Source organism: Ceratotherium simum, chromosome 15, assembly GCF_057802395.1.
Source record: "Ceratotherium simum simum isolate JZ-2026a chromosome 15, ASM5780239v1, whole genome shotgun sequence".
NCBI lineage: Eukaryota > Metazoa > Chordata > Mammalia > Perissodactyla > Rhinocerotidae > Ceratotherium > Ceratotherium simum.
In genome coordinates, this window is record NC_141914.1 from 28,090,856 (window position 1) to 28,112,793 (window position 21,938).

Below are 21,938 nucleotides of genomic sequence, written 5' to 3' on the forward strand. Positions count from 1 at the left end.
ACAACTAAGAACGCAAAAAGCCCCCTGAATTCTACAACTACAAACACCGAAATACATGGTGCTAATTTCAGTAAATTAATGAAAGAGAAGTCCCCAAACAGATTCTAAAGAGTAGCCTGCAGAATGTTTATTAGGCAATGATTTTGGGATCAACACCTGTGGAAGGGAAGGGAAGGGAAGGGAAGGAAGCGGGCCTGAGCAGAGGGAGAAGTCCATCTGTGGTAAGGGCCCCACAAAAGCCTGAGGTAACCCAGAGGTCACATGGGGGCTGGGATGGCCCTTCAGGATTGTTCTGCACTGGGGCAAAGTGGCTGGGCCTTGAAACTCTCCTGTTGACCAGTCCCTGGATGCAAACAAACTGCCCCTGAAGTAGGCGGGACCTTGGGTGAGGCAATTTTCTTTCGAGGAGGCTACCCTCAAAGCAGAGGCTGTCTTCCAGCAGCTGGGGGATAGATTCTGCCTTCCAGGACTGGGGTCTGGGAGGCACCTCACAGGGCCACCCACAGATCTTAGCATATATGAAGAACTTAGTAACTGTTGTAAGAGGAAAAGGAAAGCTTACTTGATAAATGATGCTGGAACAATTTACTGTGATGACATGAGTGACATACACGATTAGACCTTTACCTTATGTCTTACCACTACCTAATGTCAGATAGATTAAAGATTTAAATGACAAAGAAAATAAGAAGTATAAGTAAATATTTATCAGAGAGAAGGAGAGGGAAAGACTTAGAAGAAAGGTAAGATGATGCTAAGGAAATATCAATAGATTTGATTACAGAAAAACAACAAAATCTGATATTCAAAATTGCACACAAAATTAAAAGGCAAAGAACAAACCAGGAATATATTTGCAATAAACAGTGCCAAAAGTTTTAAAGAAAGGAGCTCCTGTAAATCAGAAATAAAAACCCAACACTTCCATCAAAAGCACAATGACATACCACTTCATACTCATTAGGATAGATGCTATAAAACAGCAACAGAAGAAAACAGAAAGTGTTAGCAAGGATGTGAAGAAATTGGAACCCTTGCGCATTGCTGACAAGAATGTAAAACGGTGCAGCTGCTGTGGAAAATCATATGGCCGTTCCTCAAAAAATTAAACATAGAATTACCATACGATCCAGATCTTGCGCTTCTGGCTATGTACCCCAAAGAATTGAAAGCAGGGACTTGAAGAGATATTTCTACCCTCTTGTTCATAGCAGCTTTACTCACGATCGCCAGAAGGTGGAAAGGACCTAAATGTCCAACAACAGATGAATGGATAAAGCAAATATGGCATATGCATACAACGAAATATTATTGGGCCTTGAAAAGGAAGGAAGTTCTGATACATGCTACAACATACCAACTTTCAGGACTGCTAAATGTCAGAGACGAATCTTGAGGACATTATGCTAAGTGGAATAAACCATACGCAAAAAGACAGATATCCTATGATTGCACTTGTATGAGGTACCTAGAGTAGTCAAATTCATAGAGTCAGAAAGCAGAACAGTGCTTATCAGGGGCTGGAGGTAGTGGAGAATGAGGAGTCATTATTTAATGGGTACAGAGTTTCTGTTTGGAATGATGAAAAAGTTCTGGAATGAATAGTAGTGATTGTCACATAGCAATGTGAATGAACGTAATGGCACAGAACTGCTCATTTAAAAATGGTTAAAATGGTAAATTTTATGTTATGTTTATTTACCACATAAAGAAAAGAAAAATACAAGATATAAACTTGAACTGTGAGTGATAAAAGATGTAAAAGGGCAATTAACAAAACAACTATAATAAAATGACCTACAGGTGTATAAAAATATTTAATTTCATAAGTAATTTAAGGAGATATAAATGAAAAGATCAGCATATCATTTGTCATCTATGAAACTGGTGAAATTATTTTATGTTAATATTTAATTATAATCTTAGTCTTATGGCATGGGTATGCTCACAATGGTAGTATAAACGTGTGCAAACTTTCAGGAAAGCATCTTGCAAACTATGCAAAAGAAGTTTCAAATGTTCACATTCATTGACCCAAATCCAACAGTTAGGAATCTATTCTAAGGGTATCATAGGAGATGCAGGCATGTGGATAATGGCAGACGGCACCCCTTGAACAAAGAACTCCGTGCAGTGAGGGAGCCAGCTCTGTGAATATTTGTAGCGGAGAATGCTGTGTGCCTGTTGGCATGGAGTGAGCAAGGGGCTGAGTGTTAGGAATGAGGTCAGGAAGTGAGTGGGGCCAGATGAGGGAGGGCCTGAAGGCCACAGTAAGGAGTGCGGACTTTACCGTGAGTGAGCCGGGAAGCAATTGGAGGCTTCTGAGCAGAGGCCATGATCTAAGCTTTATAAGGAGCACTGGCTACTATTTGCAGCAGAATCTATTAAGGGTCAAGGGAGGAAGAGGCACGGGTCACTTAGGAAGGTATTGCAATATGCAAGCAAGAGAAGGTGATGGCTTGGACTCGTGAGATTTTGTTTTGAATGTCGAGCTGATGGACTGGAGGTGGGACATGAGATAGAGACAGGAGTCAGGTGACTCTAAGGGTTTGATCTGAACAGGAGGGTGAATGATGGTCCTAATTCCTGGGACGTACAGCACTGAGGGAGGAGTAGGTTTCTGGAGGAAGGAATCCAGGGATTCAGTCTGGAAAGGTGAAATGTGAGATGCCTGTTAGACACCAAGTGCAGATGGCGGCTGGGCAGGTGGAAGGAGGAGGCTGGAGTTCAGGGAGAGGACAGGGCTGGAGATACTAATTTGGGAACTGAAAGCAGATGGAGAGTAGTTAAGCTATGGACCACATGAGATGGTCTAGGAAGTGAAGTAGAGATGGAGAAGAGCACGGGATGCTCTAATATTTAGAGGTCAGAGAGGAGGGAGCATCAGCAAAGGAGACTCAGGTAGAGCAGCAAATAAAGGAGGAGGAAAACCAGGAGGTTGTGGTGTCTAATTATTGTAGACAGTACAACAGTACAACTTTTTCTACAAATGGGCTACCAGCATGCGTGCAAGTTTCGTTTGAAACTTGCTGCAAGGACAGAGGAGTCTAAGCAGTCCAATTCAAGAGTTCTCTCAAAGACATTAATAGGAAGAAAGGAAGAGAGAATGAGAGAGAGAAAGAGAGAGAGAGGGAGGAAGGAAATGAAAGAAAGAAAAGAATGAAAGAAAAAGAAGGAAAGGGGTCAAATAAATGTCTTGTTCAAGACAATGTGACCTCTGATTGACGGTTGGCTGGGTCCTCTTGGTAACTGCGTAGAAGAAATCTTAATCTGATTAAAATCTACCAGATTTGATCAAGCACACTAGTTGTTCCCCAGGAGCAGCTAGCGATTTATCACAGGCAAAATGTCCCGGACCGGGTTTTCACACAACTTTTTCCAATACCTCTTTTTCACTGAGCTAGTATTTCAAGTTCCATCTCAGCTGTGGTATTTTGTTTTGTATTGTTTTGTCAATATCATTAATTGAACATGTTACCTCTTTACATTTCTTATAGGAAGTGGAAATTAGGAATAATTAGGAAATTATCATGAATGTAAATTAATCTTTAGAAGACATACATAATCACAATTAGCAGCTATATTTTTACACACATTGATATTGTTTGTTTATGCCTGTTTCCTCCCTTAGGCAATGATATCGAAAGGAAACCTCACAGCGACCAGGGCAGCGGTGGCAGCTCATGTGCTGGGAGGACCTGGGCTTTCAACTTGTGCATGTCGTGTTCTGTTTGGGCTGTTTTGTTTATGTAAAATAGGAAGAGGTGTAAGTAAAAGACACCCAAAGACCTCCTTGATTTCTGGCCAGAGATCAAGAGCTGTAAGACCCTAAGACTAGAGAATTAAACTCTGCCTGGAGAGTCACTTAGATGCTTCCCCAATTCCAGATATATTTTTTTGCTGAACCTATCTTCTTGTGTATTCCAAGGTCGAGATCAAGTGTGCTTTCTCCTCCAGGTTTTGCTGCCAGTCGCTACAGGCATGTAGTGAGAAACCTCCAGGTGTTCTCTGAGAGCCCCACACTGTCCAATGTTCCTGACGTGCCGTCTATAAAGCCAGTGGACAGGTACCATTTTTCTGGGAGGGATTTGTAGCATGTTTCTACTTATAAAGTATAGTTCTCGCTCTCATTCTGGGCTGGTCATCGCTAATTAAATGAAATTTGTTTTTAGAAGTGACATTTCAGTCATGGGCATGATAACAGATTTGATGTATTCAATTAGGTAAGAGAACTAGTTCTTATGGAAACTTTGACAATAATGACATTGCCGTGATCAATACAGGGACTCAGTAAAGGCACTGTGTGTATCTAAGCAGCCTCCTGAGCGTCTGTGTGTAAATGTATGTTCAAGTTCCTGTAGAGTTATCATGACACTAACAAGTGGAGTTCTCTACACATCACAGTTTAAATGTTTCTCAGAAGGTTCACAGGGCAGCTGGAATAGTCCCAAGCTTCAATTTGTGTAAAAGCACTCCCCTGGATTCCACTTATTAGGGCATGATTGTAAAGTTTTCCTGAGAATTAATTAGCTTGTAATTCTCAGCTGTAACTCACAGCTTTCCATATTCAGCCTCACCGTGATAGTGTGGAGGAAGCCTTATCATCCGTGCCCGGATTCCGATAGGTGGGCCCAGGTGAAGAAGTATTTTTGCTCTTTCAAAAAGGATCGTTCTTTCCATATATTTTGGATGAATATGTCAATGAAGGAAAGATTTAAATTAAACAGCAATAGTCAGCTAAGTTTGACCATTGTCATAGTCATGGTCATAGCCTGTGAAATTCAGGGTTTGGAGACGGAACACAAAGTATAAAAAGGGACCTTATTGTATGCTCATCAGAGAAGAAAACAGTAAAACTGGTCCACAGAATTCCGAAACAAGAAGCCACAAATTCTGAAACAAATAGGCACCGTCAGATTTCCCTCATGGGCGTTACTCAGTCATATGTTGTGAATTCTCATTGTGTCAACCCAGGCTCAACAATCTGTGTTCCTCAAGTCATCTGTTGCTGGACCCTGGAGTCCTGGAGTCCCGAGTGTCAGATCCCCCCGGTGTGTGCTCTGGTGGGCACATCAGCTTCTTCTAGGAAGGCTGTAAGCATGGAGCTGTTCCCTGTATCCCTCTCTCAGGCTGCACTTCTCTGATTTTCTTCCAGAAGACCTAATCTCTGGCCAGTAGCTTCTGGCAGGGACCTTCAGGCAAAAATGAAGGGAGCAGAGAAAGCACGTGTTGATGACAAGGCAGGGCAACTTCTTACAGAGGCCAACATTATCAGATGGAGGAGAGTGCAGTCTCTATGGGGGTGAGGTACATAAGTGCATGGGTCCCTGTAATTGTTCCATGAAGACTTAACTGGTAATTAATCTGAGGAGAAAATGGATTAATGGGCAGTGAAAACACTGAGGAATCTGTTATGTAAAGCGTGTGCCACAATGGCTGCCAATTGACATAAGTGTTGTAAACCAAGGAATAAAATATTCTTATGGGGCCGGCCCGGTGGCACAAGCGGTCGAGTGCGTGCGCTCTCCGCGGGCGGCCCAGGGTTCCCCGGTTCGGACCCCGGGCACGCGCCGACGCCCCGCTTGGCAAGCCGTGCTGTGGCGGCGTCCCATATAAAGTGGAGGGAGTCAGGCACGGATGTGGGTCCAGGGCCAGTCTTCCTCAGCAAAAATAAATAAAATTTAAAAAAGGAGGATTGGCAGATGTTAGCACAGGGCTGATCTTCCTCTCCAAAAACATATATATATATATTCCTAGAGGCCAGTTTGTTGACAGTCTCTGTGTTGGGCCGTGCACTTGACTTCAAATGTGCTCTTCCTGACTCTGCAAGAGGATCCAAATTAGTGAAAACTTATTCACATTGATAACACTTTACCAATAGGAAACCGACATGAAATCATCTTTCTAATTTATCAGTTTACCCCACAATGTGGGCCCAATAAGTAAGGCAGTGCTTAGAATGTCATTGAGCACACGAAGAAAATATGGAGCACGCCGTTCTATCTCTATGTTTTTCACATTCTTTGATGCTTGAGAGTGCCGTGGTCATGGGTTCTGAGATGGTGGAGCCAGCCTGTGGTGTACCTAGCAGCCAAAAAGACACAAGGTCAATTTTGTTCTTCTGAATTTGGAGCTCAGCGTCAGAAAACAGCAACATCAGAGAGCTGTTGCTCTATATGAGTCCAGGTGCCTGAGGATAAGTAAGGGTCATAGTGCGGGCCGTATTATTCATCAGACTAACAGCCCTTTACATGGCATAGCAGAAGGTACCATAACTAACATTCAGCATTTTCAGTTTTTGTTAGAAGTGAGGACTCTCCTATCATTCTCCTAATTTGTTTAGAATTGTCTATGGTCATAACATGTCTCAAAACAGCAAAAAGCATGTCCGTGAATAGACCCCATTCAGATGACTCACTTAGGTTTTCGCTGAGATAATGACTGTCTACCACTGGGTGGAATAGGCAGAAAGCAAATAAGGACTTTTTACTGTATCGTGTTGACAACAGACTGTTATTCAAAGGTCATTTCTCTTGCAGGCTACCAATTCTTTCTCTCTGTTATACATATACCTTTAAAAGTTTTTACTATCTCTCCGTATGTAGGTATTTTAAATGTGCATAGAAATATAGAGTTATACAAAATTCTGACAAATGAAAATTCTAAAGTTTTAAACTTTAGTTTTTAAAATATAATTTTATCAAGCAAATTATAAGACAATATTCTTCTACATTGATTTCAACCTCTTAATTTGAACATCAGGAAGAAACATAACATTTCTATAGACAAGAAACTAAAAGTAACAATCATTGTGAGTTGATGAGGAACTTGTGCTGTCTTCTTTTTGTTCTGAGGAAGATTCACACTGAGCTGACATCCACTGCCGATCTGCCTCTTTTTTTTTGCTTAAGGAAGCAAAAAGGAAGATTAGCCCTGGGCGAAGAACTGTGCCAATCTTCCTCTCTTTTGCATGTGGGTCGACACCACAGTCAGGCTGACAGGCGGTGTGGGTCTGTGCACGGCATCCGAACCCGCGAAGCCTGGGCCGACGAAGCAGAGCACGTCGAACTTAACCACTACGCCACAGGACCGTCCCCTGCTCTCTGTTTTTAATCAAATTAACTTTCTCAGAATGTTCTAGTTCAATTACTCCCATTCACTATGAGCCTAAGCTTTTAAAGCAAAGCAGGAACCTTGGAAATACATATTTTGCCCATGTCCAAGAGTAATACAATCACTGTTGAAATTGAAGTGACCTCCAAAATGGCCACCACAGTTCAACACGCAGGAGCTCTGAAAATGAGTGGCGGCTGCCTGTCGGCCAAGACTCCCCAGGCGGTTGGTGGTAGCAGCTCTGAGGCTCATTGGTGGCCCCTGGGTCCCAGTTGGGGGAATCTTCCAAACACAGAGGGGTTCAGACGCTCAGTGGCTAAAACGAATGACAACTGTCAGCTGCACGTAAGAGAGAAGCCAGTTATTTTCTCAAATAATACGCAGCTCAGGGGGAAGGAGTCAAGGCTGGGGCAGTGACTCAACAAGGTCCTCACATGTTGTCTGTGTAGCTTGTTGAGGGGCTGGCTAACGGGTCAAAGGGGCCCCCCGGGCCAGCACATCTAGGTTCAAGACAGGAAGAAGGAACAGAGCTGTGCCAACTGTGTCCTTTCCCCCTTTATCAGGAAGGCAAAAGCTGTTCTAGAAACCCTGAACACACATCCACTTATATCTCATCGACCAGAATTGTGTCATGAAAAGCCTGGAAATGAGGAAGCCTGCGAAATTATTTTGCTGCCCCCTCCCCCAAAGCATAATTTTAAAAGAGTCCAAAGGAAAAACTGCAGACAGATGAGCAATGAGCACTGTTGGCTTCTATTGGCACTTTGCCTGAGAGGGTGATTGGAATCCCCTCCTTCTCCCCATGTGTTTGTGTAATCTCATGTGGTGTGCAAGCCAAGCTCACAGGGGCAGGACCTCTCAGTCCCCAGCACGGGTGGGGGTGGGGTGGTTGCTGTGGGAAGTGACAGTCACAGGCTGCAGAGCCCCTAGTCCACATTCTCCTCGTCCTCTGTGATGTCACACTGGGACTTCTTGCCTTCCACCCTGGGCTGTGGCTTCTGAGCTCACTATGGCCTCAGCGTTCGCTGGGAACATAGGGCTCTCGGAGCCAGTATCAGGGAGGGAGCCTGTGGGCACCAGAGGTCCGGCCATGCGGCTCTGGGAGGATGGCAAGCCCCTCACGGAGGAGCGCCATCCCCCGCCTCAGGTCCCAATTCCCTGGCTCGTCCCGAGCCTGCTCGCTGCCTTCAGTGGAGTCCTGCTGGTCGCTGTCAGCGGACTCTTCTTTGGTTTCCCGTGAGTCTCCCACACAAGCCGGCAGGTTTCTTACAGAGTCAGAAAGGAAGACAGATCATGAGAGTCCGGACAGGGGAAGTGCAGAAGAGGCGTCAGGGAAGGGAGGATAGTCTAGGCAGTGGGAACCAATGTGCAAAGGCACAGAGGCATAGAGTGCTTGGTGACTTTGGGAGCTGTTGGTGGCTAGGAGTATTGGGTGACATTTGGTGGAGCCTCTCTGGGTCTGTCACTGCCCTGGCTATTTAGAGCAGGCTTTGAGGTCTGTGAGTCCTGACCAGGTGGAGTGAGTCCCGCGGGGAGCTTTGGGACTCCAGGATCAGCGCTGAGTCCTGCTCTGGTCTCAGTTGCAGATGGCTGGCCCAGAATGGGGAGTGGGCCTTTCCCATGCTCACAGGACCACTCTTCGTCCTCACCTTCGGCATTCTCATGTTTCTAAACATCTCCGACCCTGGTATCTTGCACCAAGGTGAGCTCTCGGGCCCCGGGGAGAAGGAGGTAGCACCCTAAAGGGTCCTGCATGCAGGGATGATTCCTAAAGTGCTCCTCCCTTGTCCCCTCCTCGGGCCTCAAGACCCCGTCACCCCACATCCCCTTCACTTGGGCCCTGCTTCTGTTGCTTCATTCCCAAGCCACCGAGATGCGGTACGACAGCATTCTGGAGGCTTTCCAATTGCCTTGGAGGCAAGGCCAGGGCAGGCTGGGAAGAGAAGCCAGCTCTTGGCAACCACTCAGTTGTGTCTTCTTCCTTCCCACTGCACACACTCCTTACATCAATGACAGTTCCAAAGGCCTGTGTTCTCACAGAACTCCTCTGGCTGGAAGTCTACCTTCCCTTGGACTGCCAGCCTCTCTGAGTTTGGTCAGCTTCCTCAGTGCGGACTAGGATTCCCCTGCACACCTCCTTGCCTGAGCCCAGTGATGCTGCGGGGCGGCGCTCACCCCGGCGGCAGCAGTGTGATGAGGGGCTCCTGCTGCTGCCCAATCCTCTTCCCATGCCAGGCTCCAACGAACAGTGCCCCAGGACGGTGCCTGTGGTTTGGGCGAAGCACATAGCCTTCCGCCTGCAGTGGTGCCCACAGTGCGGCTTCCACCGCCCGCCGCGGACCTACCACTGCCCCTGGTGCAACATCTGTGTGGAGGTGAGCGCCCCTCTCATCTGCCCCCTTCTGGCCCACACCCCCACCCGCTCTGCACCTGCCTGGGACCAGGAGGCCCACTTGCACAGGGGACCAGCAGCAGGCCTCAAACCACTTCCCGGACTGCTAAGGCCCAGGGTGGCAGTAACTCCCAGCCACTCTTGGTCACTCATGCAGCTCACTGCCTCCCTGCCTGCACCTGTCCTGGGAGGCTGGCCCCTGCCGACCCAGGTGCTGACACGCCCAGGAGCATCCACATCTATGCTGAGCCTGGTCAGGCCAGGGGGAGGAAAGGCACCTCTGTCCTACCCCAGGGCTGGCTGACACTAGATGCCCAAGGGCCCCACGGCTGGCTGTAGGCCTGGCCCGGGAGCTTGACCTGTCCTCTTCTGGTGTCCAGAACGCTGCCCCCTCTCCCTCTCGCTCAGGACTTCGACCACCACTGCAGGTGGGTGAACAATTGCATAGGTCACCGGAACTTGGGCTTGTTCATCCTGCTCCTCCTGTGCCTGTGCTTGTACTTGGGCTCCATGCTTGTCACCTGCATGGTCTTCCTCCTGCGCACCAGCCACCTGCCCTTCTCCATTGACAAGGTCATCGCGTATCCGCCAGGCTGCAGGGTCCACTTGGGGAGCAGTGGGCAGGGCGGGGACAGCCGAAGGGCGGGGTCCCGGCGGCGGGCGAGTGGTGGGCGGGGTTAGAGAGAAACCCCCTGGGGAGGACCAGTCTGGACAAGGGGAGGGTGGTGGGGTCTGGGTGATGAGTGGGGCTAAGAGGCACTGCGCTGAGTGGGCAATCTAGCCGGGTCTTGGATGGAGGACGCTGAGGGTGGCACGGAGACCAGGTCGGCAGGGTGGGGTGAGGTTTACCAGGGGTTGGTGGGTGGGGAGAGGATGGACTGGCTGGTCGTGCGCGGGTCTGTCAGGGCCGGAGTCGCGGTGAGGGGCCGGGCCCGGGAGGACCATTGGGGGCGCAGCTCCTTAGCTCGTGGGCAGCATCGTCGTAGTGGTCCCCGCCGCCGGCTTCCTGGTGCCTCTCTTGGTGCTTCTGCTGATGAAGGCCAGGTCGGTGAGCACCGCCCAGCGCTCCTACGAGGACAAGGTACGCGGGTCTCTGGGGGCGCCACGACAGCGGTCTCTGGGCAGTCACCTTGGGCCTTCAGGCCCTCCACACTTTCCGCCCTTTCTCCCCCGCCCTGGTCCTCATGGCCTGACCTCCCTTGAAGGTGCCTCGTGAGGCCTTGAGGCCCAGATTCAGCTCAGATCTCACCTCCTCTAGGGGCTCGGGGGTCCCTCTCCCTCCCAGGTGCACTGCGCCCAGGGCCTAGTGAGTGCTAGCCCACGGCCCATTATTTTGAAGGCCGGGCATGGAGGTGAGCAAGGCCCCATCCTGCGCCTCCTGTTGATAAGGAAGCTGAAGTCAGAGAAACTCCCGCCCGGCGCCCGTGCACATTGAGAGAGGGGCCTGCCCTGTGCTGTGCAGCGCAGACTCAGAGGGAATGGAGAGTTCAGAGAGGACCGCGGTGTAGAGGGTTTGGGGGCAGAAGGCAGAGCGAAGGGCATTGCAGGTGAGGGGCAGAGCTTGCAAAAAGGCAGGGAAGCCGGAAAGTTTGTGGAATGTTGAGGATGCTGAGGAGACAGTTGTAATTGGAGCAGAAAGTGGATGGGAAATCAAATGGACTGCTGGGCTCGGGCCAGATGGAAAAGGCACGAAAGTCAGCTGGAGCCTTCTCTTGGTGCGGTGGAAACCTGGAAGCCAGGACAGGTTTTCTTTTTTTCAACATGGAGTAAAATTCACCCATTTTTAGTGCCCAGTTATAGGAGTTTTGACAAATGCATCCAGTTCTGCAACCACCTCCATAATTAAGATTTAGAAAAGTTCCATCACCCCCCACAATTCTCTGAAGCCCCTTTTGTAGTCGGTTTCTCCCCATACTTGTTGCCCCTGGCAACCACTGATTTGTCTTCTATCCCTCTTGTCTTTCCTTGGCCAGAGTCTCGTGTGGATAAATCCTAGCCTTTTGAGTCTGGTGTCTTGCACTTAGCATAATGCGCTTGAGATTCCTCCACGCTGCTGCCCGTAGGAGTTCTTTCCTCCTTTCTCTTGCTCTGTACTATTCCTCATATGGATGTACCACAGCTTACTTATCCATTTGCCAACTGAAGGATATTTGAGTTGTTTCTGGGTTTTGGTGATCATAAAGAAAGTGGCTATAAACATTCGTGTACAGGCATGGGAAGATAAGTTTTCATTTCTTTGGGTCACTTCTTAAGAGTGGCATTGCTGGGTTATACAGTAACTGAATGTTTAACTTGATAAGAAAGTGCCAAATTGTCTTCCAAAATGGCTGTACCCTTTTGCATTCCCAAAAGCAATGCATGGGAAATCCAGTTGCTTCTGCATCCTCATTAACATTTGGCATTGTCACCTTTTTTTGTTTTCTGACTTTCCGTTGTAGCTCGTCTAAGAAACGTGTAGTGGTATCTGATTGTGGTTTGAATTTGCATCTTCCTAGTGACTAATGCTGTTGAGCATCTTTTCATGTTCTTATTTGCCATCTGTATATCTTTGATTAAATGTCTGTTCCAATCGCTTGCCCATTCAAAAATTATGTTGTTTTCTTAGTATTAAATTTAAAGAGTTCTTCCTATCTGCTGGATTCAGCTGTGTGTTTTGCAGTCTTTTCCCAGCCTGTGGCCCTCTTTTCTTGCCAGTGTTTGTCCAAGATCAGAAGTGTTAAATTTGGATCAAGTGCATTTTCAGTTTTGTCTTCAATGGCTTGTGTTTTGGTGTTGTAATTAAGAAATCTTTGCCTAAACCGAGGTCACCAAGATTTTCTCCTATGTTTTCTTCTAGAAGTTTTATAGTTTTAGGTTTTCTCTTTAGGCCTCCTATTCATTTTGGGTTAAATTTTGGATATGAAGCAGGGTATGAGTCAAGACTGATAGTTTTGCGTGTGGGTTGTTCCAAGAGCATTTGTTGAAAAGACAGTCCTTTTTCTGTTGAGTTGCCTTTGCACATTCCTCAAAAATCAATTGACTATATAGATGTGGGTGTATTTCTGAACTGTCTCTTTTTTTACCACTACCACACTATCTTCACTGGTAGCTTTCTATGAAGTCTTGAAATGACACAATGTGAGAGCTCCAACTTTGTTCTTTTTTTCAGAGTTCTTGTGGCTATCCTAGTTCCTTTGATTTTCCATATCAATTAAGAATCAGCTTGTCAATTGCTAGAACTAAGTTTGCTGAGATTTTCACTTGCATTGCATTGAACCTATAGACCGCTTTGGAAAATGGACTTTTTAACGGTATTGATCTTTTAATCCACGAAATGGGATAGCTCTCCATATTCAGGTCTTCTTTGATGTCTTTCCTTAGTGTTGTGTAGTTTTCAGCATATACAGCTTGCATACCTTGTGTTAGATGTTTTCTAAGTATTTCCTTGTTTTTTGTGCTCTTATAAATTTTTTGCAAAATTGAATTTACATTTGCTTATTATTGTTAGAAAATACAGTGGACTTTTGTATGTTTGTCTCGGATCTTGGAAGTTTTCTAGATTGACTTATAAGTTCTAGTAGCCTTTTTGTTGATTCTACCTCAAAATTCATGTCATCTGTGAATAAGGACAGTTTCATTTCTCCCTTTCCAACGTGTCTGGCTTTGTTTCTTTTTCTTGTCTTCCTGCACTGTCTCGGCCCTCCGCTACAGTGGCAGGTGGAGTGGTAAAAGTGGAGATCCTTGCCGTGGGTTTCCTTCAGCAGGACAGGGACTTGAGGAAAGGCTTTTTTAGGAAGACTGTAGTGGGCCACAGTGATGAGGGAGGGGCTGGAGACACCGAGGCAGCTGAAAGGACAGAGGAGCCCTCTGTGCCCACCTCCTCCCATCCTTCCCATCACCACTCCATCGCTGCTCCCCGTATTTGGTTCACAGCTCCCCTGTGACGCCTCTGCTCATCCCTTCCTCATCAGCCCCCTGTGGTCTGCATGCCTTCTCTCTCCATCCTCAGTCCATCATTTCAGCCTCTCTTGGGCAGCACTGTCCCTTCCCACATCCTATGGTTCTTCAGCCTCGGGTCGGGACCTAACCCCTGCCCCCCCTGCACTGCTCCGCATGGGGCTCTCCCAGTCCGGGGTCTCCACCCTTAAGAAGCCCGACTGGGGTCTGCACTCTGTGATTCACCAGGCAGGGCTCTTTCCCGTCACCTGCAGATCCCATTTCAGGCATCCTTCACACACCTCCACTTCGTTCCTTCCCGCCTGCATCCCTGACCGCAGCTTCTGCTGGGCCACTTGCTTAGTGGTTCATAGTAAGGGCTCTGGAGCCAGACCATGTAAATTCACTTCCCAGCTCCACAACAGGCCAGCATGGAGCTCTTCGAGTACTGCTTGGCCACCTGGTGCCTCAGTTTCCCATCGGTAAAAGGAGGCCGCATGGGTCAATATGTGTAAGACACATAGCACAATGGCTGGTACAAGTAAGTGTCCTAGACTTTGTTGTTGTTATTATTACCGCTCCTTGGCACCATCATTGCCACGCCTTCATGTCTCTCTCATCTTACAAACAAAGCCAATCTCCGTTAACGCCACAGGCCTCCACTCCAACTGTCATACTTCCCCTCGGCACAGCCGGAGTTTCTGACAGAGTTGGCTGTGCTCACTAGCATCGTTCTTCACCTTCCTCATCCCACTTCAGCCTCTGTCCTCACTGTCACGGTGATGCTGCGCCTCCACGAGGCCACAGCCAGCGGGCAGTCCTCAGACTGATCTTTCCTGGCCGCACACAGCCCCATGTGGAACGGAACGCAGCTGCCATGGCCCTGCCCCAGGCTCTCGGGTCCCGCCTCCTCTGCTCTCCTGGCTGATGCTCCTCGGCCTGCACCGTGGAGTCTTGCCCTAGGCTGCCTGCTCTTCTCGCTGATGCCCTCTCCCTGCTGCTCTGCCACCCCCAGCTGCCCTCTCCACCCTGAAAGTCACGACTGGCTTTGTTGTTCATGGTGTGTCCTCTGTCCCCAGCGCAGTGCCCGGAACATTGTTGAAGCCTCAAAATATTTATGAGCAAACGAGTGAACCTGCAGACAAAGGAATGCATGCGGCTTTGGGAGGAAGAGAAAGAAAGAGAGAGAGAGAGAGAGAGAGAGAGAGAGAGAGAAGCCTGATGCCATAAACCCTGGGGAAGAACAGAGAGAGCAGAGGAAGCAGGGCAGCAGGGAGTTGGGCAGGAGACGGGACTAGAAGATGCCCACTTTGCTCTGGGCCTGTGGAGGGGTGAGGGCGTTGGAGACTCGCAATGGGAGCAGGAGACCCGGGTCTGGAGCCAGTGAGAGGGGACAGTGTGGGAAGCTCAGAGCTGCTGGCTTCCGTTCCCAGCTGAGAGGAGCCATGTGGGGGAGCACGGTGCTCTACTGTATTAGTCAGTTCTTACAAATTCTTTCAACAGCTATCATTCCTTGAGGCACTGAACAATCAGCATTTTCCTATGCTCCATATACATCGGATGAATGAAAATATATTCCTCTAAATTTGAAATTTTGAATGTAAATTTAATCAAAGTCTTTTAACCTTTTAGTTTCCCTTAAATGCTTTAAACACCCTGAAGGACGCAGAACTCAAAGTCTCACAATGGTTGGTGTTGGTTTTGCCCACAATGGGACATTCTGGAGCTGTCCTGACTTTTCCTCCCCCAGGGCTCAGCTGTCCTGCTGGGGTTCTGGTTCATTTTGGTGGAGAATAGTGTTGAAGATCAATGTCTTTGTGACAGGGGCATGGGACACAGGAGAGCTGGTGGTGGGCGGATGTGCTCCTGGGCCCCTTTCGGTCGTGACCAGCACTTTGTAGCTAGGGCTCTTGAAGTCGGGGTGAGAGTCGGCCTGCGCTGGGGAGGAGGAGGGGATGAGGCTGGTGGGTGGAGGGCGGGGAGGACGAGAGCTGGGTCAAGTAAGTCCAGGAGAGGACTTGGACTTACGGCTTGACCTTTACTGCACTAGGTGCTCAGGACTTTGAACCCAGATTTCCGGGGCAATGTGAGTTTGGTTAGGGAATATGACTGGGCCAGAAAGCACTGCCCTTCTAGATAGTGAAATTCAGTGAAGGCACAAGTTTGGAAGTAATGAGAGGTGGGAAGCAGAGAAGTAGGGGGAGTGGGGTGTGGAGCTGTCTTTGGAGCAGCTTAATAGAACAAGGCAGATCTGAAAGCATGTTTGGAAGGAGGCAGCAGGAGGATGTGTGTGGCCAAAGGAGACAGAGAGGGGGAGGATGCTGCCAAAGGGGGTACCAGGTGGTGGAGGGATCCCTGAGGCGGCAGGAGTTGGGGGTGCGGGGCCAGGGGTTGCGTGGAGAGAGCTCCTCGGAAGTGGGTTGGGGGAGGCCTTGGCTGACCCTTGCGGCTTCCCCGCCCTTGGAGTCTTGCTGCAGCCCTGGGCTGAGCTGACCGGCTCAGGGAGGGCAGTGGGGGCGGCCTGCCCAGTCCTGCTGGATCTGAGCTCCTCTTCCCACCCTCGCCCCCTCCAGTACCAATACCGACATGGACACAACCCTTTCGACCTTGGCTGTGCCAAAAACTGGTATTGGACACTTTGTGCAGCGCTGGGACCCAAGTGAGTTTGCAAACCAGAGGCCTGAGTGGTGGCCCTGGGGCTGGTGGGGTGGGGTGAAGCTGGGTCTTCTCGCCCGGCCCCTTAGCAGAGCTCCCAGGTCCTTCCGCTCACTCTTCCTATTGATTTGGGGTTTTCCCCAGGGCCTTGTGGGAGCATTTGGAGGCCCCACTTCCTTGCCTCTGTGGGTTCTTGCCCCAAGAAATGGGGTAGAGGGCATTGCAGCCTGGAAGAGACAGGCCCCAGCTCCCCGTGGTGACGAGCGCTGGGCCTTGTCCTCCCTAAGATGAGGGGCACCAGGCAAGGAGGGTCACGACCATCTCGATCTGGCTTGTTGCTCTCCAGGTACATGGCCGAAGCTGTCGGGCTGCAGAGAGTGGTAGGGCCTGACTGGGTGCCCACGCGCAACCTGCACTTCCCGACGTGCCCTTCCATGCCCATTCCGCAAGCCCTCCCTGGGCTGGGGTCTGGCCGCCAGGTCCAACCTCTGGATCTGTACCAAGCAGGGCAGGATCCCCCTGGGAGTGGTGAGGCTGCAGCCCTCCAGGAGGTAAGGGGCGTGTGTGTGGGTGTGTGTGTGTTTGTGCCCACACATGTGCAGCCGCCCGTCGTGTTGGGAAAGGGCATCTGAAGATTGTACAGGTTTAGGGAAAGCCCCCCTCCATGTTTCGCTGGTGCTGAAGCTGGAACACTCCGAGCTGGAGGGCGGCGGATCATAGGCCAGCGGAGCGTTGAAGGTAGAGTCGCAGGCCTGCAGACTACACCAGGGGTCCCTGGAGAAACAAAGGGAAGAGACCACACCACTCACTTGCTGGTTGGCCTTGGGCCAGTCCCTTAGCCTTTCTGGGCCTCAGTTTCCTTAACCATGAATGAGGACTGAGACTAGGCCAGTGCGCAATCATTTTGGGGGGTGGATTCATTTATTTACGGGCAACTTTTAACCTGAAGCTCAATGTTTGAAACAGGTGGCAGTGGAGCTATAGGACTGCCGCGGGGAAGGTAATTCACACACCCACTCGCAGGGCCCCTGCAGTGAAGTTCTGTGGTGCCTGCCCACTCCCTTGGCTCAGCCTGTGGGGTGGCACCTTGGACAGTTTCTGCTCCCGAGCTGGTGGGTCATGCGGTGTGGGGCCGGCACCTTTGGAGAGCTGACCTCCTCCACTCTGTGTTTAGATCCACGCCGGCCGGCGCAGTGTGGCCCCTGCCGCTCAGGCCCCAGAGGAGGCTCGATCTGCCTCTCACCCATTTGCACCCGGAGATGCCAGGAGACCCGGCACCTGAGCCTCACCTCCTGAGCCCCACGTGGAGGCTCTCTGAGCCCTATCCTTGCCCAGTCCCCGGCGGACTGCCGAGACCCCTGAAAGCCCATTAAATACCCTTTGCCTGCCTCCTACAGCTGCCCTGCTGCACTGTGTGTTGGGATCAAGGGAGTGGGGTGGTGAGGGGGCCTCTAGGGGCTGAGATAAAGACCCGGGGCGGGGGCAGCCAGGGTTCAATACTGGCTGGCTCTGCGATCTTGTGCAAGACACTGAACATTTCTCTCATCCTTCAAACGGGGAAACCATAACAACCAAAGCGAGGACTGGAGATGATGGAAGAGAAGAGAAAACCCAGCAGTGCCTGGATGTCGGCCTAGACAAGTCCTGGCCTCTGCCCTGCGGCCACCCTGTCTGACTGCAGGGGGCGCGCGCCTCTTGGGAATTCGCCCAGCCTGGCCAGCTCCAGCCTGGCAGCACAGGAGGCTCCTGTATGGGTTGTGGCTGGCCCTCCGGCTAGGAGTGTGCCCTCCTGCGGCCTCAAGACAGTGAAGTGGAGGAGTGGGGTGTTCCCCATCACAGTCCACCCTGCATCATTCCTCCAAGTGGGTCTCACCTTGGTCACTCCCTCCTGTTGGGGAGTCAGATGCCGGTTCTAGTCCTGTGTCTGGCGGTGGGGGTGGGGTGTCCTAGACTCTGGGAGCCAGCAGACCTCTGGGTATGGGCAGAGAGGAGGAGGGAACCATGTCAAACGGTGAATCCTCCAATGGGCAGTGAGTGAGGCTGAGAGGAGGAAATAATGGTCCCTTCCTGGCAGGTCCTATGAGGATGAAATCAGGTGGTTCATGCAACACCAGGTACACAGTAGGCACACAGTGTATGCAGCCAGTATGATTCTGGTTATTTTCTCCTTCACACTGCTAACAGACCACCCTGTGTTCCTCCAAGGACCACCTTCTCATATTCCTGGGCCCCAGGCTCCGACTCCAAAACTCGGGGTTGGGGTGGGCTGCAATCTGAATCTGAATATTTGTAAAGTGCCCGGTGTGATGCTGCCACCCTGAAGTTTCCGAACTGCTGCCTTAGGAGGTGAGGATGGGCACCACCACACTGATTCCTGTCCCCCTTGTGTCCAGGGGAAAGCAGGATATGGTGAGGGCCAGAGGGCAGGATGTGGCTGAAGGGCCAGATGAACAGCCCCGGGCCCGTGGAGGTTGTGTGCCTGTGCGTGCACGCCCGAGCTTGTGTGCTGGGGCAGGAGCTCCTCGTTGGGGAGTGTCAGCCCAGACTGGGGAGGTAGGTGACCTCCGATGCAGGCCATGGCTCCGGTTCTCTACACGAAGAGTCCCAGTGGAGGCTGCCCTTCCCTCTTCCTCCCACCCTGACTGTGGTGGCCTCAGGCCCCGCTGTGTCCAGGCCCAGCCTCACCCAGGGCTTGGCTCTGGCTCCCTGGGCTCCTGGCCAGCCTCGCTCAACCCTAGGAACTGCAGCTCTTTTGTGTTCCCTTCTCCGTGGTGCCAGGTCTCCCCAGTCCCAAGCTCCATTGGGGTGCAAGCTTGTTCTCAGCTCTCATCCTGCTCAACTGAGGGGTAACCGTGGGTTTCTGGGGAGGGCTGCAGGATATTCGCTGACAGGCAGAAAGGCAGCCCAGTTTGGGCCTTGCTTTCACTGGCTTCAGTGGCCACCCTTACAATTCTTGGGGCTTGCATTTATGAGTCAAGCTGAAGAAACCTCATCTGTCTGGCGGCCCGCAGTCCGTGGTCGCATGGTCAGGCAGGGGGCATGAGGCCTTTGAGCCCCTGAGCCCAGGTGTGCATGTGGCACAGAAATCTGTGTGGGTCTCCTGCCTGTGTGTGTTCAGAGGGCACAGCTCAGCCCAGGCTGCCCAACACTGAGGAGAGGTTTCAGGCCCACTCCTAAATGGGAGTGCTGGGGGTGGTGTGGGCCTGGGCCTCATCGGAGGAGCATCCAGGAACGTGGGCCAAGGCCTGGAGGGGCATATGCATGGAATGGGGTGAGTGTAGGAGTGGCGCCTGCTGGAGCCCCAGCTCTGCAGGAGGCTGGGAAGGCCAGGCCCCAGAGTCTGGGGAGGCCTAGTCCCACCCTGCCCTGCTGCCTGTCCCTCTGCCTCCCCGCCAGGATAAGAGCTGGGCGGCTGGTCATCAGGGTGGCAGCTCTTGGGTCCCTGCCTCCGGCTATACAAGCCACTCACCCAGTCCCAGGCTGAGCCTTCCAAGTCCTAAGCCAGGTGTGAGTCATCTCCCCCAACAGCCTGGGTCTCGGTCTCCACACTGGGCAAAGACTTCTCTCTCCCCAGACTCTCAAAGGCGGCCATGACCTCTCCTGCTCTCGGACGTAGATTCTGGGTCTTGCTGGTCCCTCCAAGGCAGAGATTTGTACGGTTTCTTTAGGAAAGTCCCTTGCCTCATGCTCCTCTGCTTCTCGAGGACTAAGAGGGACCTAGTGCACCCCTTCCTCTGACATCCCCCACACACCCTCTCCCCCACGCCCCGGGCCCCCTCACAGATTCTGCCTGCCAGGCTGGAGCCTCAGCTGAGCTGCACCCACTTTCCCTTTCCACCTCCTCCCCATTTCTGCTTGACCTGCCCATGGTCTCACTCACAGCCCTCGCAGGCCTTGGCCCACTGATAAGGGGAGGGTGTTATCAGGGAAAGTCAGGAGCAGGTAGCGATTTTCTTGGAGGAAATTTTAGTATGTTTCTACTTATAAAGTAGTGTTCTTGTTCCATCCTTATGGGCTGGTCATGGCTAATTAAATGAAAATTCATTTTTAAAGTAATGTTAAGTCATGGTCATTTTTGTCTGCCATTTATCTCCTCGCCACAGCTTTCAACCCTTTCTTTTTTATTTTTCAGGTATGAGGGTCTTCTTGAGCATTTCTTTTAGGAGTGGGCGCCTTGTGGCGAGGAACTCCTCAGCTTTTGTTTATCTGGGAAAGATTTTATTTCTCCATCATATCTGAGGGATATTTTCGCTGGGTAGATTACTCTTGGATGAAAGTTTTTGCCTTTCAGATTTCTGAATGTATCGTTCTGCTCTTTCCTAGCCTGTAAGCCTTCTGCTGAGAAATCTGCTCAAAGCCTGCTAAGGGTTCCTTTGTAGATTCTTTTCTTCTGCCTTGCTGCCCTTCACATTATTTCTTTGTCATTGACTTTTGCCAGTTTTCCTAATATATGCCTTGGAGAAGGTCTTTTTAGACTGGTGTCATTAGTAATTTTATTAGTTTCTTTTACTTGTAATTCCAGTTCCTTCCCCAGGTTTGGGAAATTCTCAGCTATTATTTCTTTGAACAAGCTCTGTGTTCCTTTCTCCCTCTCTTCTCCCCCTGGAATTTCTAGGATCCTTAGGTTGCATTTCCTAATTGAGTCAGATATTTCTCGGAGAATGTCTTCATTTCTTTTTACTCTTAGTTCTCTCTCCTCCCACATCTGAAGCATTTCTATATTTCTGTCCTCTGAATTGCTTATTCTGTCCTCCATTATTTCAGCTCTGTTATTTAAGGACTCCAGATTTTTCTCTATCTCAGTCATTGTGTTTTTCCTCTCTGACATTTCTCATTGATGTTTCTTGATAGTTTCGATCTCTTCTGTCAAGAATTCCCTTTGGTCGTTAATTTTGTTCGTGATTTCCTTGAACAATTTTTCTGAGTTTTCTTGTAACTTCTTTAGTTTTCTCATAATAACTATTGAGAATTCTCTGTCATTTAGATTGTAAATAGCGGTGCCCTCAGGATTGATTTCTGGGTGTTTGTCATTTTACTTCTGGTCTCGTGTCTTAGTATACACTTTCATACTATTGGTTGTTGTGGATTTGATCCATCCCAGAGTGGTAGTATCAGGTTACAAATTCCACCTTCTGCCTCTGGGTGGTGGCAGGACCTGTGTATTCCGAGCCTGCCCATTCCCTGGCAGCTGTGTCTGTCCTTTGGAAGTTATGCTGACGGAGCCTATCTGCATTTGACTGCTGGACGCCGCTGATTTACACATATGTGTGCCGGCACCTTGGCGGGGTCTCTTGCTCTGGCTGACCAACAGTACTTGTGTGCCAGGTGGGGAGGGGCGCCATTCCTGTGCACATGCCCGCAGGAGCTCCTGCTCTGTCCTCACTCTCTGCCTCCTGGGATGTTCAGCTTGGTGAATACGGCCCAGTGATTGCCTAGCCTCCTCAGAGTGGAGCTGTCCCACAGGCTGGGAGGCAACTCAGAGAGCGAAGGCATTCCCACGAATGACTGCCCTCCCCTTCTCCTCTCAGAGCTGCAAGCGCCTCCTGCGCCTCTAGGTGTCTGCCAGTGGGGGAGGTAGAGGAGATTCCCTTACCTCTTTCCACTGCCTCCCGGGCAGTCCTGCACCTCCAATGCTCAGAGATATGGCTGCATGGGTCTCTCAGACATCTATTGTGTTGTTTGAATGTCTCTGTTGATTTATGAGTGTCCTTTCCATTGTATCTCAGCAGGGAGAGTCTAAGGGAAGAGCTCACTCCGCCAGGATGCTGACGTCACTCCCTTTGTCATCGACTTTTGCCAGTTTTACTGTTATGTGCCTCGAAGAAGCTCATTTATCGTTGATGTAATTAGGAGTTCCATTGGC

The 21,938-nt window shown here is 50.2% G+C and overlaps 1 protein-coding gene across 1 annotated transcript in view; it reads left to right on the forward strand.

Moving 5' to 3' along the window:
• LOC147915154 (uncharacterized) overlaps positions 1 to 17,357 on the forward strand; it is a 31,106-nt gene extending 13,749 nt beyond the window's left edge. Inside the window, exons 5-12 of the mRNA XM_087440158.1 lie at positions 3,958 to 4,066; positions 8,694 to 8,815; positions 9,349 to 9,488; positions 9,914 to 10,086; positions 10,481 to 10,586; positions 15,994 to 16,079; positions 16,422 to 16,626; positions 17,250 to 17,357. Of these exons, the coding sequence (XP_087296284.1) occupies positions 3,958 to 4,066; positions 8,694 to 8,815; positions 9,349 to 9,488; positions 9,914 to 10,086; positions 10,481 to 10,586; positions 15,994 to 16,079; positions 16,422 to 16,626; positions 17,250 to 17,357 (1,049 nt within the window). The remainder of the gene's footprint in view (positions 1 to 3,957; positions 4,067 to 8,693; positions 8,816 to 9,348; positions 9,489 to 9,913; positions 10,087 to 10,480; positions 10,587 to 15,993; positions 16,080 to 16,421; positions 16,627 to 17,249) is intronic.
• The last annotated feature ends 4,581 nt before the right edge of the window (positions 17,358 to 21,938 follow it).